Here is a 21,242-nt window from a genome sequence, read left to right as displayed (position 1 = left end):
GTTTATAACATTTATGGATTTTTCTTTCTTTCTTTTTGGTTGATTCTCCCATTAAAATTAAACGTTTTGTAGTCGTGGTATTGATGGTGTTGATGATTTGGTGTAAAATTGATGTCATTTTTACTAGACCCTAAATGAATTTTTCAGCCCTGTAAATGTTCCTGCACGAATCCACTGTGAGCCTGTAAAAAATAAATAAATAAAACCAGCTGATTCTGGAATAATCAGTTGGGACGTTTTCACTGTGTTTCCAAGGAATGACCGATGTTTAGTAAAAATTGAGCATGTCAGCCCAGACAGAAGTGAATCTGCTCCCTGTCGAGTTTCCCGATGAGCCTGAAGAAGTTACTGTTTATTTTATTCGATCGATTTAAAACATAAAAGGCTTAAACTGCAGAAATTTCCCCCCCTTGAAATATTAAAGACAGCTTGGTTATAAAAGCTGATTAGATGTTAATCATCTTTTATACATTTAAAAAGCTTTGGACTTACTGTAGTTACTGTTATTATTGATTACCCAGCTGGTGTCATCATGGACAGCTGCAGTGATAAAACCGAGAGGATTCAATATCAACATTTAATAGCTCAGACTTCACGGTTGCAGTCAACATTTGCTCTGTGCTTTCACAAACACTATGAGCATCATCATCTTTTATATTTACCACATCAATGACACAACATATTCCATATTTTGATCATCTTTAATTACAAAAAAGGACAGGAAAACAATAAATAAATCTACTAGTAAAAAAAAGTAAAAGGTTAAACTACAAATTATGAACAGGAAAAGGTTACATAAGAGAATATTAACTTACCGGTTGCACACCAGCAGTTTTAGCTTTCATCGTTTAATGACATGGGCGTACTATTATGTAAAAAATTATTCACACAGCCCAGATTTGATCGAACAATTACATTTACCTATACAAAAGTAAAAACAAGCAAACAAACAGGTTAAAAACAAAATATGAAAATGTCTGAGCTTACATTAAGACCGCACTAACCTCAGAGATTATGCATCGAGATATAACAGTCGGCCTGTTGTTGCTATACATAACTTATTGTACATAAGGTCAGTGCTATGTTTTCTCTACTAGCATGATCAAAAACAACAGACACACAGAGTCTCTGTCCAAGTGTCATTTGGCTCGAGTGACATGAGGTTTTTAGACTGAATCTCATCTTTAAACCAAACGCAGCCGTGCGAGAAGTCTCACTTTTCACAGACATGAGAAAAATAAAACAGGGACGTGGTTGTTGGTGCCAACACAAACTGGCACCGTGCATATGTACAGTTCATATAAAATTCTTACAAAATGATAAAGGCTCATGCTGTTAACCATTAGAGCAACTCGCAACCTTCATAATCTTTGCAAAGTGATTCAATGAGAGGAAAAAATATACAAAAGAGAAAATGTCTTTAATCCGAGAGGAATCTAAATTTCTGAGATTAATGTTCTTTATGTTATAGTTTAAGTCATGTTCCCTTAGTGCACAGTGGAAGACTACAGAAAAGTGATGGTGGAGGTGCTGCAGCTGGAGCCTGCAAGAAAACATCGGAACAGGTAAGAGAACCAAAGAGAAACCGATTTTCAAAAAGTGAACATTTCAGAGAAAAAGTAAATCATGCGCTTATGTGATTACCTATTAAAGCGTTGTGTTGATAGCTGGAGTATATATGGTCTTGGAGACTGCGGTGCCACTGCTGCCCCCTGCTGTTAACACCTGGAGCTGCAGCTGGTAAACGCTGTCGGCCTGAAGACCATAGACGGTCACCGACCTCTGAGACTGCGGAGGAAGAAGAAAGTTCACAAAAAACTAAAGTAAAAGTATAAATAGGATGAAAAGTAAAATGAAGAGGCCAAACCTATTTTTTCTTTCTTTTTAAATGGTTTAAGGAGATGGTTTTTACAGGGTACAGGGAAGAGGTAGAGATTTGATAGGGTGTTCTTGTCTAATATTTTCATGTGTGTGCGGGTGCACAGGTATGTTGGTATGGGTATATATATATTTGTAGGTTGTGTATCCTTTGAGGTGTTAATGGGGTTGTTGAAAATGTGTATATGTGCGTATGTGTATATACGTATGTATGGATAGATAGAAACATATATGTATATATATATTAAAAAAATGAATAATAAAAAATAAATAAATAAATACACATGACATATAATGTAATTGCAAGGAGGTATTTCTGTAGTCTATTGATTACTAGATAGTGGAAAAGGGGTGGGATTAAATAAGCTTATGCTTCTTCCTGCTCCTTTTTGAACATGAAAGTTATTTGTAGTTGTTGTTGCTCGTTTTTCTTTTGTTTTCCTTTGTTCATTTGTCTTTTTTAATTCTATGTTGTTGTACTTTTTTAACATGTTCAAAATAAAGATTCAATCAATCAATCAAATGGTAACAATTCCTCTTAGCTTTCACCTCCAGGTTCATCCCTTTAAGGTGCTGCTTACTAAGCCCTATCAACCTCTCTATCACAAAGTGGGTCACAACTATATATATATATATATATATATATATATATATATATATATATATATATATATATATATATATATGTTGGTAAGCACTGTAGTTTTAAGCACAGGATATTTTAACAGAGGTAAATTAAACATTTGTTGGGGACTACTTTCAATTCAATTCAATTTCAATTCAATTTCTTTATTGTCCCACAGGGGGAAATTAGTTTAGCAGCAGGATATAAATAAACAGAACAATGCTATAAAATAATAATGACAATAATAATGATAGAAAGTCCAAGGACAGTTATTTGCCATTGAGGAGACAAGATGCAGTGGGGATAAAAGAGACCTGGAGTCTTTTAGTCTTCCTCACAGGTACTCTAAAACGGCGGCCGGAAGGCAACAACTCAAACTCACTGTGAAGGGGATGGTTCAAACAATTAATAATAGAATGAGCCTTTCTAAGCACATTTCTATTGTAAATGGCCAAAAGTCCATCTTGCCAGCACCCTGACATTTTGCTAGCAGTTTTTACCAGAAGTCCCAACCGATTCTTATTCTTCACCGTCAGGTTACCAAACCAGGCAGTGATACAAAAAGACGTCACAGATTCAATAAAACTTCTATAAAACAAAGACAACATCTCAGATGAGACATTAAAAGATCTCATTTTCCTTAAAAAGAACAGTCTTTGTTGAACTTTTTCAGTAGTGGCATCAGCATGAGGTTCAAGCATGTGTGTGATGTTCTAGCAGCACAACTAAAAAAATAATAAACTACAATCAACGGTGTGTCATTGATGGGTTTTTAATAGTAAGCTCTGAAGTCTGGTAATGTTTATTATATATTTTATTGAGTGATTATTTTTTTGTTCATTTCATCTTTGATTCCCTGAAGCTTAATTCTCTAAAAGACAAAGGCAAAAAAGAAACAGGACGTGAAACTCTTTTTTGACTCACACAAACACACAAACACACCGTCTCTAGTCATTTTAGCTGTGACTATCTACGCTTTCGCTTTGTCTCACCGGTGCGATAGTCTGTGTCTGGGAGATGAGCGTGTCTTCCAGTCCATCGGCTTTCCCCGAAACCTCTGACTGAAGCGTCCAGGTAAACTGGAAACCCTCGACAGCTGTCGGGTGAAGCGCGTGCTGGGACAACCTCCAACGAAAGGTGGCGAGCAGAGTACCGTTGACCTGTTGGAAGTCTGCGGTCAGTCGTTCTGGACGCAGTACTACCTTTCTGCCTGACAGGAGGCGCTCTGATGCAAAGGAAAGCCAAAACATTATGTGAATGATTTAAAACCAGGTTAAATTAAGGAGTTTGATTCAACTACTTAACTGCAAAAAACGACTTGAATGTTGTGGTTTTTCAGTGCTTGTATTCAAACTGATCATCAAAAAGGTATTTTAAAACACCACAAATACATCTGTAAATAGTTACCCCTACTCTCAGTGTTGCACAGCAAACTTTTGCCTCCTCTGACCCTGACAGAGGAGCACGTCGGGGTTGTAAGCCAGGCAACAGCCTCTGACCGTGGGTCAGCTTTCAGCGCCACAGCAACCCGGTACTTACAGGCAAACAGCAAACCTGTGATGGTGTGATGAGTGCCCTGGAGAGACGGGAAATTAAGCCAAGTTCAGGATAATAAAGGTTTATAGTTAAAGTTTAAACTGACACACACATTCTTGTCTCCACACGTGTCTCATAAGCAGCTTGTAATATCAAAAGTGTATCGAGTATTTCTTAGAGACAGACAGACTGAACTGTACTGCACCATAGAAATGTACTTATTTGTGTTACGGTGATGAAATGTGATGTCTAATCCGTGCACACACACATAGTTGCAGTTACAAAGTAACAACACATCTTTACAGTGTTACAAACGCACAGATCAGCCCCCACCCGTGTGCGTATACCTGCACCGTAGCTGTTCTCTCCATGCTCGTCACATTAGTGCTGCAGGTATGCGGTCGCCACCTCAAAATGTACGGGCCAGCGTGTCTCTGTCTCACTGTTAGCGAAAAGACCAAAGAGATACGTTTTGTGTAAAAATGAATGATATAGAAAACTTTTTTAACTTGTTATCAGCTTGATTTGAAGAACTAACTGTTGTTTTTTCTGTGACTTCAACATTTCAGTGCAAAAACAAAAATCATGCATTTGAAATTGATTAAGCCTTAAAAGTCAGAGGCTGGAAGGCTCAGCTTACGCTAATTCGAGTTACTATAGTGGACCTGTGGGGTTATCTAACACATAATAAAGCTTCGAGCCGACTGACTTTACTCTTATTCAAGTTGAATGTTTTTATATTCTTACCAGGAGTTTGTTCAGTTGTTTAGTGTTTCTAGACCGACTCACCGTGCTGAGGCCACTTCCAGAACACCTTCACCTGGAGCTGGTTGTTATGGTAATGAGGGGCAGCGACCTCCAGCCGCAGGTTTCCAAGGGCAACGGGGCTCAGAGGGGTTTCGGGGTGAGGGAGAGAGGAGGAAACCGGGAGGTCAGAGGAAGAAGGCGAGAAAGAAGCGATCGAAAGAGAAGAGGGAAGGGAGGATGAGGAGGGGAGCTCATTGGAGAAATCGTCGCCTTTGGTCGAGTCTGGTCGAGAGGACGGAGAAAGAGACGGAGGAAAAGAAGTCAGCGTAAAAAACTTTACTTTTGTGTGTCTCTGTGGATCACAGATTGACCATGTGCATGTTTTGTGTACACAGCACATGGAACTTATACTGTGGCAGAAATATCATAAACTGGTAATGAGACTGCAGCTGGTAGCTAGCGGAAACACTCCTCGGCTTTATCTGGCCTAACTGACCCTCATTAGCGATGAGCAAACAGCTAATACGCAGAGACTATGTAAAAATATTAATACTCCCAAATTATGAATGGCAGTATGTTCCATATAAAGTTGTACGTGGTTTGGTAATAGAGCTGCAGCTGGCTATAATCCTCTGCTGAGCTGACCCGATAGGTCACCTATAAATACCTCTGTTGCCTGGAAGACCATTAACATCACCAACTTTCCACTGTACTCTGTGTTTCAGCAGCGCAGCTGTATGTAGACAGAATATGTCGAGAGTCAGCAAACGAAGCAGCCCTGAACATACAGGAAAATCATTAACTCAATAACGTATGGCTCTGCTAACAAACAGCTTCTGTGGACTGTGCTGCGTAAGCAGGATTCGCTAATTTCATGACAAGCTAGCAATGACATATTCAAAATAAGTAACTAATAATTGCTGGCTTTCTTGCTGAATCGCAACAACACTAAAGTTTAAACTTGGCCAGGAAGGCTGCATTTATTTAGCACCTCTTATATTTGCAATGTTTATTTCCACATGACAAAAACTCTCCAAAATCCACTGAAGGCTCGATGGTAATCCTCCAAACTGTTGATAGAGATGGCTCGGATTTATGGTAAACTATGTAATACAAATGCACAAACATATTCACCTAGAAATAATTACTGAAAATGAACTACAGCTGTGAGAAGCAGTGGCGCTGCCATGCACTCTCACACACTCAAGTCCCACCACAAAAAAAGCACATTTATACTTGACTGAAATTAAATGAATGCTTCAGACGTTTTGGGAAATTTGCTTTCTTGCTGACAGTTGGAGGCTCCAGGATGGCGCTTGCACATAACCCCACCCCGCTGTGCAATTTTACTCTTTTTGCATTGAAGAAATATACTTGGCATCTTCACTGTAAAGTCAAATCACCTGGCCCCACAGGACAGCTGTTTGCTTTCATTACCTGCATGAGGGATGGTAGTGAAGACAAGCTGCACTCTAGGACTCTTCAGTCGCTTCTGACCCCAGTAGGCCACCGTCTGGACAGAGAGCAGGTAGGAAGTCGCAGGCGGTAGACCGTGCAGCCACACTTCACACTGCGCCTAAAAGACAGGAATCGAAAGAATAATTATAGAGACGGAATTTGTCTTTTTTTGCACGTGTAGTCCAACAAATTAGCAACTTATCAGTCTGTACTGATGCAGATTTACTAGCTAAATCTGGACAAGAGTGACAAAAACACTAATGATACGTCTGCTGCAGACGAGGTCCAAGAAAACATGCTAACTTTGATACGTCGTCAGCATCATCGCCATAGAAACCCATCTCCATCGTCCCTCCTCAGGACTGACAGTCCAGGTCTGTTCTGCATTAGCCTGCTGTTTGACTGACAGCTCGTTAACAGGCTCTCAGTCAATCAGGTCTGTTTGTCTGCGTGGACTGGTACTAGTCACAACAAAGAGATGATCGCATGATAAATCTGTGTGTGTGTGTGTGTGTGCTTCCTGCACACAAAGTGGGGTAAAAGGATTTCCATTACCTTCGAGATAGACAAAACATATGCCTTGTACAGCTGTGTGTGTGTCTAAGTGTGTCGTTTGTGTAGCGGATAGAGTGAGAGACGTTTGGAATAATGTCGGTGGACATTACATGTAAGAAAGCAATGAACTATATATTTAAAAACACTGATTCAGCAGAGGGTTTTTTCACATTCGAGTACTTCCTCTGAATTCCCCACTTTACCACGAGGCTTAAATGCTAGCTTTCTCCACTCCTGCAGAAATTCCTGATTGACAGGATATGTGTTTTATCCCAATCCTGGGAATATAACGTGTTGTGCTCGCAGACTGCTTTCTGTGATATGAAAACAGCTTCACACAGCATAGCTATGTTAGCTATGTTGTTCTGGGTCCTACCTACCTGTTGTGATTCTGATTTGTGTGTATGTGTGTGTGTTTGTAGATGCAGCTGCAAGTAGGAAACACTAGTTAGGAGGGCTCATTTAAATTCCAGACCTCCCAGCCAAGCAGAACCGAGGACCAGACTACAGATAAATGGCTCCACCAGGATCAGTCTGGGATCGCCATCACTATTTAGGATAGCTACGTCCATATGAGTGTGCCGCACTTTGATGTTTATGCTTGAGCTTTTTGTCTGAAGTAAACGTTAACATCGTACTTCAAAAAGAGCATCTAAAGCTGAAGAGTCTCGTACTTTGATTGTGTTTAGCATTTGGAGGAAAAATGTTCAGTCAGTGCACAGGCTAGCATACCTGTTACGTCAAAGCTGTAATATCTGTGTTATTTACTGTGATTATGGGTATTTTGGTACTGCTGACTGGACTTAACTGCATCATAAGCGTATTTCATCATCATCATCATCATCATTCCTATAATCAGGATAAGAAAATCCTCCCCGTTAAGTATTACGGCTGCATTAAATATAATTTAAACAGAACATTTTAAAAAATCTTTCACAAGTTAGAAGTCACTGAATTAAATGTGTTACTTTGTAAACTGACTTCATATCCCATCATTCTTTGCATCTCATTCTTGCACCACATGAGTACAGATCGTTTTTAGCATCTATAAATTGGAGCTTTATCAATTTTGGTGGAAACGTTTCACAAACATATTTAACAAAGATAAAGAAGAACATGTTTTTTTTAATGGCTCATTATTTGAATCCACATCTTGAATTAAGATGCACATTGTGTCATTTGAAGGATGATTCAAAGTCCTGTTAATGTTTGTAACGCTACACCTCAGACATGCGGAGTACATCATACACGCTTAATGGGTTTTTATCAGTTGTCAAAGTTTGCTACTTCAGCACAGTAGCTGAATCAAATCCTGTTTAAGTTTAAGTGTTTAAGATTTTACTGCACAGGCTTGTAAAACCACCACAACGAGGACCGTGTGTGTGTGTGTTTACATATTATTGTGGGGACCAAATAAACGACGTTTACTACACTTGTGGGGACCAACAGTCCTTATGGGGACAAAATCCCGGTCCCCACAAGTTTGAAGGCATTTTTAAGCTAAGACAAGACTTTACTGATCCCACGGCGGGGAAATTTGTGCGTTACCTCACCTGAGGTAATGCACAAATTTGGTAGTGCTTTGTTTTATTATTTGCTTCGAGCCCTGTGTACAGGAGCTGCATGCAAAAAGATCTTTTGTTAAAGGGGTTGGCGTAATAAACAAATGCTTCAGCCAATACCTTTTGATTAGCCTTGTCTCATTCTTTCTTGCTTTGTGGTAGATCTTTGTTCTGTCTTCACTGAGATATTTGAATGCTAATCAATAAAACATCACTCACACTCAAGGTAGAGACTCACAATGCGGTTTTAGTGAAAGGGTTACAATTAGGTTATGGATAGGTTTAGGGTAACGATTAGGGTTAGGCATTCATTTTTGGGTTGGACAAGGGGCTAGGGAAAGCATTATATCAATTAGATGTCCCCACAAATATATAAAAACCTGTGTGTGTGTGTGTGTGTGTGTAAGGTGCGTGTGTTTACAGGCATAATAAAACCTGTCGTGTGCAGCTACACCGCTTGTGTATTCAGGGTATGTGGTGTTATTGTGCGCTGTTATACTTCACAGGAAATATATAATATATGTCCTACATCTTATTCCTATTCAATTCAATTTTATTTATACAGCCCCAAATCACAGCAACAGTCGCCTCAAGGCGCTTTATACTGTAAGGTAGATCCTACAATACTACATACAGAGAAAAACCCAGCAATCATATGACCCCCTATGAGCAGCACTTTGGCGACAGTGGGAAGGAAAAACTCCCTTTTAGCAGGAAAAAACCTCCAGCAGCACCAGGCTCAGGGAGGGGCGGGGCCATCTGCTGTGATTGGTTAATGACACTGTACTGAAAGGTTCTCACATGATACACAATAAATAGGAGTTAGAGGTAGCGAAAATGGAATATTGATCTTATTAACTGATTTTACAATTTTCTTTTAAAAAGCCAACTTTGCAGAAAAGAAAGTCGCATCCATCTGTTATTGCAGATGAATGAAATGCAGCCATTTGTTTATGCATAACTGTCTTAAGGTCCCGTCACAGAACTTCAATAAGACTTTGACTAAACCATTGCAACACTCCACTCTTTTTTTCCAGCAAATCTATCGTGGCCAATATGGTGTCACTGTCTTGTTCCATGACCCACTTTAGGCCAAGTTTTAGCTGTCAGGCAAATGTGACTTGAGAATATTTTTGTGTACAGAGGAGTTCATGGACAACTTAATGACTGTGAGGGGCCCAAGTCCTGTGGCTGCACAACAAGCCTAAATCGTCACCCCTCCACCAACCTGCTTGACAGTTGGTATGAGGCGTTTGTGCCCACATGCTGTGTTCGGTTTTTGCTAAAAATGGTGAAATGTATCGCAGACAAACATTTCCATTTTTGTCTTGTCTGTCCAAACGTCATCGTTCCTGAAGTCTTGGGATTTGTTCAGATGCAATTTTGCAAACCTAAGCTTGCAGGCTTTTTCCTGATAGCACTTCCAAACAAGCCACACATGTTCTGTCTTTTTCTAATTGCATTGCCATGAACTTTAACATTTAACATGTCATCTTAGACGTGTATAGTCTGACACGTAGAGTTTGTAGTTCCTGTGAACACTGCACACTCTGACCTTGGAGTGATTTTGCTGGGACGTAAGTGTCTATTCATGGGAACACTGGCAGCTATCTTGAATGTTTTTGTCTTGTGAATAATCTTTCTCACTGTAGAAAAATGGACTTTCAATTGTTTGGAAATGACCTTATAACCCTTGTTCCAACCATCACTTCTCTAAGATCATGGCTTTTCTTTCCTCTGAAGGCTCCAAACCAACAAACCAACAGAACCGACTTCTGCTTTCACAGAGGTGCTAGCTCATGCTGATGATTAGTTAATCAAGTGTATTTTGTTAGCATCTCTGGCTCTCGTCCACAGCGTGCCTTTGTCCTGTCTTTCCCCCCCTCACCCCAACAGGTCGTGGCAGATTGCTGCCCCTCCCTGCTGGAGGTTTCATCCTGTTAAAAGGGAGTTTTTCCTTCCCACTGTCGCCAAAAAGCTTGCTAACTGGGGTTTAAAATGGTAAATGGTCTGTATTTGTATAGTGCTTTACTTGGTCCTAAGGACCCCAAAGCACTTTACACTGCATTCACCCATTCAAACACTGGTGATGGCAGCTACATTGTAGCCACAGCCGCCCTGGGGCGCACTGACAGAGGCAAGGCTGCCGGACACTGGCGCCACCGGGCCCTCTGACCACCACCAGTAGGCAACAGGTGAAGTGTCTTGCCCAAGGACACAACGACCAAGACTATCGGAGCCGGGGATCGAACCGGCAACCTTCCAATTACAAGATGAACTGCCAACTCTTGAGCCATGATCGCCCACGATTTAATCTGATTGTTGGCGTTTTCTCTGTTTTCTTTATATAACTGTAGAGTCTTTACCTTACAATATAAAGCACTTTGAGGCAACTGTTGTTGTGATTTGCCAATGTATAAATAAAAATAAAAATGAGTTGAACTGAATTGAATAGCAGCACCTGAGTGCTCCCAGTTTCTGTTAAGACATGAAGTACCTACATACTGCTGAAATGTGAAACGTTATATTTGAAAGAGTGCACTTTCTTTTTCACCTTTTTCAGAGCCTTAAGAAAACAGATATATCTTGAAACATCATGAAAACTGAAACTGAAATGACCACATTTTTTATTTTGTATAATTAAGCTTGCAGAAAGTTGACTTACCCCCTGAGTCACTCTGCTGTTGCTCTCCTTCCTACCCTGTGCAGGTCGTGCGTGCGTGTTACTGGCTACTGTATGCGTGTGCGCTTGCAGCGTGTGTTTGTGTTTTTGTGCTGCGTGCGTATGGCGAGACATCCAGGTGATTCGGTAGTTGTGCACAGGGAGGTCTCCTTCCTTGGGGGGCTCCCAGCGTAATAAGACCGCCACTGTGACGCCACTCTCCATCGACCTTAGGAGGCAAAATTTATACAACGTTACGGCGTAAATGTAAACAGTCCCATTAAGGAAGAAGTAAAAAGTGCAGCGCTTCCCTAACAGTGAAAATGATTCTCTGCTTGTTTGTCAGCTGCTTTCAGCGTCGGGTTTACAATCTCTATCTAATCTCTATTTACTCCCTGTATGTATAGACGAGGCTCAGACACTTTATATCATGCTGAACAGAAGCTACAATTTAAGTCATCACCTCTGTTATTAAATGTTATTGGAATATCGCTGTTGATCCAAGCCATGGTCTGAACTTGAAATGACCTTGTTTTGCAGAATGAAAAATAGAGAAGACACCGAAGGATGTAATTGAACAAGGATAAACTGTAATTTCAGCTCATATACACAATCGCACAACAGAAGACGCGTTTTATAGGGCTGACCACAGTTTATGACTGATTTCCCAGCTGCAGTGGTAAATAGATGTATTTTAAACCTTTAAGACCTACCATAGAACCAAGGCCGCCAGAGCTTATATTATATGTTTACATGCTGTGGAGCCATTTTTGGGAGCATTTCAAGTTGCTATACATCAATACAACCATTACAGCCTAGATTTTAATAATATGTCTGCATTAAGTGCATAGTAATTACATAAATTGCAAAAAAGTGCAATAAACTACAAAACAATTGAAAATCGTTTTTGTTTTTTTAACATATATTTCTAGTTAGAGAAATTTAAGAGGCTTATCCCTCAAAACTGTAAATACAAAAAAGTTGCACAAAATAGTTTCCCACCACAGGAAATTTATTTTGAGTGTCTTCATAGTTTTATTTTTGAAATACACCAATTTTTATATACTGCAGGAAAAACGAAAATAAATATTATACTGCAAATTTGCAAAAAAAGCAGCATATGCATCAAAATAAACTATTTCCAGCAGTGCAATATGAGTCCTAAGCATCCCAGAAACCACACAGAAAGTCATAAAGTCAAACATAACTTTTAAAAACACCAGTATAGGCTCATGAGGCCCTGATAGTAAAAAACTACATTTCCGCAAAATGACGTCACTTCCGGTTTCGGGCAGGTCATGGCGGACATGTGATAGTTCGTGCTGATGGACGTAGGAAGTGTTACAAACAGCTGATCGGATCGGCAAAGCGTGTTTCTGGAATATTATGTTTTTGTTGCTGCAAGTGCTTTTTATGCAGTTTTTGCAAAGCTATATGTGGAAGGAAACTGTGACCGAGGACAAGCTGATGGCATAAGATGTAAGTACAACTCCTCCGGTTTCATATGCAAAAAAAATTATTGCGCTAGCTCACGTGGTTGCAGAGCTACCGGGATTTAAAAATAGTTACACAAAACAGAGCGTGCTGCTCCGACCGGCTTTAAAGGGTTAAAGATTATATATAAAATGATGCATCTGATAATCCTGCTTTTTAGCTTTTTAGATACCTTTCTGTGAACTGGGACGCTGATTGTGTCCTATTCAGTGTCTGGTTGCTCACTCTGACATTCGTGGGCGGTTCTGGGGGCGAAGGGTCTGCATAGAGACACAGAAAGAAAAACATAAAGTTAGGCAATGTTGCAATTCTTTTTTCTTTCACTTCACTTGACCCCTGACCTCTGCTGAAGTCACTGGGGTCCCAGTGAAGACAAGGCCATCACCCTTCTCCAGTTCTCTCTGTCCTCCACAGCTCTCTGGGACTCTGCCTGTCCACTCTTGGATGTTGTCCTCCCATCTCTTTCTCTGCCTACCTTTGTCAGCTCTCTCCTGGTGTGTGTAGGAGAGGGTGGGTGAGAGCAGACAATCCAGGGGGAGTTCAGCTGTAGGACCAAACCAGCTGCCCGTGTTTCCATTCATGAGAACGGCGCCTGTGGCCTTGTCATCCAGTCGTTTGATGACTCAAACAATGTTAGTGGTCCCCCAGCCAGCTGCAGCAGATGGCCCCGCCCCTCCCTGAGCCTGGTTCTGCTGGAGGTTTCTTCCTGTTAAAAGGGAGTTTTTGGTTCCCACTGTCGCCAAAGTGCTGCTCATAGGGTTTTTTTTCTGTATGGGTTTTGCTGAAGCCTGCCTGTTCTTCAGCAATGATAGACTGCTATGGACACAACACCTTGGTTAACACTGTCACTGACTTAACATGTTACTTTTATATATAAGGTGATACTTGGGTTGCTGCCTTCTTATCTATGTTCCCTGCTTGTAATGAAACATGCTGGTCGGTATTCTCTTCGTCCGCATGGTTACTTGTTGCTTTCTGCTCCATTTGCCTGAACTGAACTTGGTAAAAGAGCTTTTGTCCATTTAGCACCGTCGGCTTGGAACAAACTGCAGAAGGAAAATGACTGATTTCATTTCATTAAGTGCTTTTAAATCTAAACTACGAATCCTTGAGGCCAAGTCCATAACATGCAACTGTTTCAATTAGATTGATTGTCATTTTAACTGATTTTTTAAATTAATTAATTAATTTTTATTTGAATTTTATTGAATTTTATTTTATTTTATTTGTATTCTTTCACTTATTGCTGCATGTGTGTTGTTGCTGCCTGTGTTTGAGTCATTTCTGTAACTGTGAGACACCTGCTGCTGCCTATCTTGGCCAGGTCTCCCTTGAAAAAGAGGTTTTTAATCTCAGTGGGATTTTCCTGGTTAAATAAAGGTTAATAAATAAATAAATACTATTTAAGTAGAATTACATAAAATAATGTCAGATTACTCAAAGGACCTTTTTTTTTTCTTAACCAAAATCCTTTAGCTCTTATTAAAAAGACATTAGTTTATTTAAAGATTCCCATAGGACACCTTAAAAAATTCTATATTTGTTCATGTATTTCTTTTTTTACAACTATTGTCTAAAAAAAACATAAAATTTTTTCTTCTGATTAAAACCGCAGAATCTATAAATTTGTTTTCATTTTTCTATATTAACTATTAAAGTTTAACTACTGCACACAATCTATCTCTTGCTTCGTTTCACTCACAGCACTTGAAGTTTTATGTTTCCACACATCAATTTGGACAGTGAAACATCCAAAGAGACAAACTGTGATTTTTATTTAACACCAAATTAATGTTAAAAAAGGTAACATTGCACATAGCGTTTTCTCTTCGGCAAAAAAAGGAAAAATAGCAGAGTACAAGCTAAAGGCTTAATTTTTGTTGCTGGGTGTTAAAACCTGTTAATTTGTTTGTGTAATCTGTGTCTAAAGTTGACACTTTTGCAATTTAAATTCTGCCAAACCTTTGATATCAACAAAAGGGAAGAGGAGAGGAGTGAGTCCTTTACAACAAAGACCTTTTACCAGCTTGACTTACTTTTTCTCGGGGCTAAAAGCACATTTCCTCTTGGTTTGATTCAAGTCTACAGAGCCAATTAGATTTAAAGCATCAAAGGTGGGTGATACTGGAGAAATGTCCTTTTCAGTAGCTGCCACAACACAGACCAAAGGCCATCACTGCTGGTAACCGTATGAGTCTTTCAACAGTGACTCTGTATCTCATTAGAGCCCAAAATCCCTGATCCTGTATTTGATTAAAACTACAAAATGCATCTGATTAGAACTACATCCCCCATGGCAGGCCTCCCACAGCCCCAGGCTGTGCTTGGCTGACCTAAATGCAAAGATCAAAGTTGGGGCAAAACACTGGAAACTCCATGACAGGACTGCTTGTGCGCATGCATACGTGGTGTTTTGTGTTACATCTCAGTGCCAGCAGTAATTGCCAGATGAGAATCAAAACCTGTTCTTCTCTGAGGGCTTTTCCCGTCACTCTCAATGAACTAATGTTTTATGTCATAAAGTGAAGACATCAAGATTACTTTTCTGATCCAAATATCCCTTCGTGATTACTACTGGCAGGTCCCACGTAACACCAACATTTTAACGAGATGTAAAGCGGTTTCCAAGTTTCACTCTGGTTAGCGTCAGGTCACCGTGCAGAAAGCACAACCCTCTTAACATCTGCCAGCTTCCGGATTTGTGACCCCTGACCTCCAACCTCTGACTAATCAGACTAATGAGGTAGAAACAAGACTCTGGCTGACATCTGATGGTATTTGAAATGTTCAAGTGTGGCTCTAACCTTTAACCCTGGTTCTCAAAATACACTCACAAACACACACCGTGTCACAGAAGAAGAACTCAACATTTCGACACTGAGCTACTGCCTCTTGCTTGCACAGATTTAGATTTTGAAGACTGATCACCCTTATTTACTTACTTTTTCTATAGGAAACAGCCTGTTAGGTTTGCTTTGCATTAATACCATGTCTGTAAACTACACCATGTGATGGTGACTTACAGGAGTAACTTCTTAAAGCCAGTTAGCTTAGCAGAGCATAAATCTAGCTTGAAAAGCTAACCTGGTTCTGTCTGATTTACCAAAAAATAAAAACAATTCGCACCTCTGAAGGTCATTTCATACAAAAGTAAGCCATCTACAGAGAATTCAGGAAGCTACTCTTCCCAGCAAATAGTCCCAAATATAACGCTCTCATAAAACACCAAGCAGTACGCTAAGCCTGTTTAGCTGGCTGCCAGCAGCAGAGTTCAGCTGGTGTTAAGCTTCTGCAACACCTTTGCAAAGAGGGTCGCAGAGGGGCCGACCTCACAAATCTCAGCACTGGTCGATCCAATATCCTGTTGGAAAGTTTCCTCTCCTTTTCGGTTTGAGAGTGCGGATAATTTGAGCAAAGCGCAGGAAATAAAATCGTTTTTAATTTAAGATTATTGGGCATCTTATTATCGACCCGTCCGCATTTGATGAAATCCAAATTCTCTTGCATTTATTGCACACGCTCAGGGATTCGCTCGTCGTGTCCACAAAGCGATACGTTAACTTGCCTTCTGTAAAGCCCAGCTACAACCCCGCTTACAAACCCTGCACTCTGCATGCCACGGCACAGGTTGAAATGTTTATAAAGATTTCGTCGGAGAGGTGGAAAATGCTATCTCAGACTGCTCTTCATAATCTCCCTTAAGTGTTCAACTGATAAAGAACCTTTTTCCACAGCTGCGTCCAACCTGAAGTCATTATTCACATTCAAACATGCTCTAGCCAATCCTGGCAGTGAATTCATATCACTAGCCAATCCTGGCAAAATACCAGTATGACCTAAGTCTGCTAAGCATTACAGCTAATACCTCCTACAGTGTGTGCGTTCGTGTGTGTGTGTGCGCTTGTCTTACTCTCACTTTCACCCAGTCTCTCAGACCTACATCAGGGACTTCACTCTGGCATCAAACCAACTGAGCGAGTCCTTACGCTTTGTGTAAACGCATGCATGTGTGCACACTTGTGTACATTTCGGTTTCCTGCTTGTGTTTTATAGACTGCCTGACAGTTTTTTACCTTATGAACGACAGAAAGAGAACAGAAAGGGAGAGGAAGGGAAAACATCCTGACTTTCTGACTCCTCCTGTGGGATGTGTAATATCTCTCATAAAATGACAAAAAATGAGTGCAAGGATCTGTGTTTTGCTCAGTGTCTCATGACAGAATATCAAAATTCACCGCTAGCTTATGGCAACATGCAGAGGCATCATCACTCACTTTGAGACGCTCATAAAAAACGAAGTATGTGCGTTTGCCTTACCTTTACTGGAGATGTAGTGTTTGCTGGGTGTGGTGAAACCTCTGCTGCCGTGGCTGTTGATGGCTGCCACTCTAAACTGGTACCAACGCTGAGGTCTCAGATCTGACAGAATCGCATCTTCAGAGAGTGTCTAAACACACAAACGCATCGCACAATACACAGGCTAGGTTTTTATAGTTTAAGACATACAGGGCAGTGCTTACACCTCACCAGGAAGATATCAAATTGGCTCCAAAATCATTCTGCAGCATAACAACTAGGGCTGCCACAAACCATTATTTTGATAGTCGACTAGTCACCGATTATTTTTGCGATTAGTCGACTAATCAGATCATCATCCATTGGAGGTAAAACGTACAGCTTATTGCACCAGCAGCATCTGCTCTTATATAACTATCATTAGCTTACAGCTTTAAGTGTTTAAGGTCTGTGCTAACTAAAAATAAAAACAAGATGATAGTTTATTAAATTTTAATGAAATTTGCAGATTGTTTCGGTGAAGTTTAATAAACTCCTTGCTATCTAAAATATAACAGGACACCGGAGTAAATTCTCCAGCATCTCACACTTCTGATAATCAGCTGTCTGCTTGATGTTTATTCAGCTGTGTAAAAACTATAACTTTAATCTCAGCCAAACGATTTACTAAGGAACAAATAAAATACTAAAAAAAGCCAAACAATAACATTTTTAAATTATCTAAGTGACTTATATATATTTAACCTGAGGCCGGGAGTCCGGTGTTCTCACGGCTCTAGTGAGCCTAGCCCCCGGCTAGCTATCGAGCTAGTGGGTAACAGACGTCTCCGAAAACGTCGGAGCGCTTTTGAAAATATGTGGTGTCTTGATAAACTGAGCAGATATTTGAGGTTTACACAGCTACATTTAGTGATGTGTCCTGTGTGTCGAAGTGTCGAATCGTGTGTCGGGTAATTTCGGGGGCGTGTCTGTGAAGCGCGTATCGAGGCTTGCTTTGATTACGTATGCAGTGACGTTTGAGGCCTCGCGGGCAGTCCGTACCACGTGACTGATTCAGGGACTGGTTCACCGGTTCGCGCCAGATTCGAAATAAAATGGGCAGAAAAACACAGCTGATTTTCCATCACACTGTGTTGTGGAATTGGATTACGTAAGTGTTACATAGTTACTTGAGCATTTCTTCTTCGATGGAACCAGGAAGGAAGAGATTTTTTATTTTATTTTATCTCTCCTAATAAAGTATGCACACAGTAATAAATATCACAAATGATAAGCACCATAATATAAATAAACAACACTACAGATCCTATAATCTGATTTCTGTCTTTTAGTTTATTAAAAAGTGAAGCGCCAAATACTAGTTTGTGTCATTATCCAGATGTACATAAGCATGATTACACAGGTACTAGGAGCGGGTTTTGATTATCGATTAAAATTGATTCTAGCTTGGATAACGTGATATCAATTCATTAAAATCCTGAATCGATTATTAATATAAATATTACTACATTTCAACCACCACCAAACAGCTAAAACAGTAAATGAGAGCAGGTACACCAATTCTGCACAAAGACGTAAACACAAAGCGCTGACGCATCAGAATCAGTGAGATGTCGCCTTTCTCACCAGACAGCACAGACACGGTCGGGGCTGAAAGCCGACAGCTCACTGATTCTAATCTAAGACATCTGCTGTGATGCTTACACATTAGATAAAGTCTCGAAAGTGTCAGCTTTCTTTTTATAGTTATAAAAATATGCAAATGTACTGATCTATGATCTGAATTATACTATTGACTGACTGTCTGAGGCTAACAGTTACACAATCATACCAAAACTCTGTCCTGATAGTTTCCACTTTCTCTTTTGTATCACACATACTGAGACAATATTCGGGATAAATAACCAAGAAAACAATTTATTTATTCAGTTTAGAGGTTTACACATCATTATAATCACAGAGCCCGCTTCACTTGAATTGTCCACTTGATGGCGCAGTAGAGCAAATGAATCATCACAATGCTTCGAACCATGAGTCGACCAATTGGGTGGAAAGCTTCAGTTCATCATGAGGCTTCATCTCACCATCACTAGCTACATTCTCGCCTGAAAATATGTTAAACGTTTATTTTGTGACCCAGAAAGAATAATAAGAGTAATATTAAAACTAACTAGCACCCGCCATTGTTGGAAACTGAGCAAGGCCGCGATGGGCTGCGCTATGAATTCTGGGACAGAGCTTCTTCTTCTTCGGGGTTTAACGGCAGCTGGCATCCTTGTACATGCAGTGCTGCCATCTTCTGTTTCAGTCCGTTATTACACTCTTAAATCCTACTACTTATTCCTGCGTCTTTTGGGATCTTACAAAGCTTCAAACGATGCGTCGACTATTAAATTAGTCATCGACGATTTTGATAGTCGACTAATCGTGGCAGCCCTAGTGTGTCTAGAATTTGGGTGATTTCGTTGACCGTTTAAACAGTTTTAAATTAAAGTTGATATGAACTCTATAATTTATAAATAAATATGTAAATGTGTTTAACGGAGCTATACTGAATCCCCAGTGCAAGAGAGAGAGAGTGCTTTGTATCTTTATCCTGTTAAAGACATTAAAGCTCCATCGCTTTGTATCACCTTCAATCAGCTATTTTAGGAACTTAAAGGCTTTTTTCCAGGTAAAAAATAGCACCCTCGTGAAGTTTTCACCTGAAAGTAACCAAGCTGATTTCCAGCAAAGCTTACCTGTGGTAGACTCGGCTCTCTTAATGACAAACCTTGCTAAGACACATAATAACTTGTCTGTCATCAGGTTAAAGGTGTATTGTCAAATAAAAGTCTGCAAATCACTTCAGAAGACAGGAGGATTCTTTCTTTATTATCTAAATACTGACACGTGGTTTGGGCTACGGGCTTTGTGGCATTTGAGTGAAAAGCAGTGGAACAAATTCCAAAAATCCCATTGAAAAGCAGACGTCTCCGAAAACGTCGGAGCGCTTTTGAAAATATGTGGTGTCTTGATAAACTGAGCAGATATTTGAGGTTTACACAGCTACATTCTCGCCTGAAAAGATGTTAAACTTTATTTTGTGACCCAGAAAGAATAATAAGAGTAATATTAAAACTAACTAGCTGCCGCCATTGTTGGAAACTGAGCTGGGCTGCGCTATGAATTCTGGGACACAGCTTCTTCTTCTTCGGGGTTTAACGGCAGCTGGCATCCTTGTACATGCAGTGCTGCCATCTTCTGTTTCAGTCCGTTATTACACTCCTACTACTACTTATTCCTGCGTCTTTTGGGATCTTACAAAGCTTCAAACGAAGCGTCGACTATTAAAATCAGTCGTCGACGATTATATGAGGACTATATGAGTTCTGCAAGAGATGATATGATCCCCACAGAGCTCTGATCCCCAACATCATGGAGTCAGACAGAGGCAAACATACAGAGGGGATCATTTTCAGAGGAAAAACAGTCAAGGCTAATATTGATTGATCTTTTTCTTTACTCCTAGTGTCTGTGCGAGTTAGAGGAATCATTTAAAACTATTTTTTAAAACACTCACTATTACAGACCTTTAAATCTTGAAAAATAGGCTTTTGTTTAAAAAAGAGAATATTCACTGAACTAGTTTAACACACTGGTGGGTCTCTTGCAACTGCATGCATGGGCAGCTGGGCCCTGTAATATGAATTCAGCATACCCCGGGTATCCTCCTGTTATCTGGACTCTAACACTGGCAATCAGGATAATCAGCTGCTTTGTCTGCAGCTGTGTGAGGTATCTTTGACCCCAGCGATAACGCCGATGTTACCTGGATAAGATAAATTCCCGTGTTGGCCTTTGGTTAGCTTTGGTTAACCCCTGACAGACTGATGTTGTTCTTCTCATTTATATGAATTAAGGTGGGCTAATTAAACGACACGACACAAACTGCATCCTCCTAAACACCTCTCTAATACGATTCTAATCAAAAGCAGAAAATGATTTCTTTCAGGAAGGATTTTTGAGTGTTCAGCTGCAAAAACAAAGTTGTACATCCTGTCCGATGATGTCAGATAAACACTGTCAGGCTGCAATTCCTCTGATAGTGTTGAAATGAAATGGTTTATCCAAACTATGGTTAAAATCTTTAAAGATTAATTTGTTTTGTCTCCTTGACAGTGCAAATGTGACTGCTGCGGCTCAAATCTACTCATCCACAGTCGCACACAAACACACAGACACACACACGCGCACACACACACACACACAGACACGAGCTGCCATCTATTTAAGTCCATAATGAGCATTCAGTCATTCAGAGTCAGCCGGTGGAATGACTGTGGCTGCCTGTGGTTCCTTTTTAAGCTCTGCTTATTTACCTAACCTCACACAGACGCACACACACAGACGTACAGTGCACACACACACACACACACACAGAGCGTTT

At 40.2% G+C, this 21,242-nt stretch overlaps 1 protein-coding gene across 2 annotated transcripts in view; it reads right to left on the bottom strand.

Annotated features, from left to right (window-relative positions):
* Nucleotides 1–696: 696 nt before the first annotated feature.
* Nucleotides 697–21,242, bottom strand: part of anos1b (anosmin 1b) — a 55,413-nt gene continuing 34,867 nt past the window's right edge. The window contains exons 6-15 of one of the 2 annotated variants that reach the window (XM_087830500.1): nucleotides 16,835–16,964; nucleotides 12,690–12,777; nucleotides 11,027–11,252; nucleotides 6,224–6,362; nucleotides 4,829–5,068; nucleotides 4,387–4,481; nucleotides 3,911–4,079; nucleotides 3,496–3,728; nucleotides 1,645–1,788; nucleotides 697–1,543 (exon numbers count right to left, since the gene is read on the bottom strand). In XM_087830500.1, the coding sequence (XP_087686626.1) occupies nucleotides 1,648–1,788; nucleotides 3,496–3,728; nucleotides 3,911–4,079; nucleotides 4,387–4,481; nucleotides 4,829–5,068; nucleotides 6,224–6,362; nucleotides 11,027–11,252; nucleotides 12,690–12,777; nucleotides 16,835–16,964 (1,461 nt within the window). In that variant the 3' untranslated portion in view covers nucleotides 697–1,543; nucleotides 1,645–1,647. The remainder of the gene's footprint in view (nucleotides 1,544–1,644; nucleotides 1,789–3,495; nucleotides 3,729–3,910; nucleotides 4,080–4,386; nucleotides 4,482–4,828; nucleotides 5,069–6,223; nucleotides 6,363–11,026; nucleotides 11,253–12,689; nucleotides 12,778–16,834; nucleotides 16,965–21,242) is intronic. The other variant, XM_087830501.1, reaches the window with a different exon arrangement.

The sequence above is a fragment of the Neolamprologus brichardi genome, chromosome 17 (assembly GCF_056152115.1).
Source record: "Neolamprologus brichardi isolate AB-2024 chromosome 17, ASM5615211v1, whole genome shotgun sequence".
In the NCBI taxonomy this organism is placed as follows: domain Eukaryota; kingdom Metazoa; phylum Chordata; class Actinopteri; order Cichliformes; family Cichlidae; genus Neolamprologus; species Neolamprologus brichardi.
Note: the sequence above shows the minus strand (reverse complement) of the source record. Positions and strands in the feature narration are given on the sequence as shown.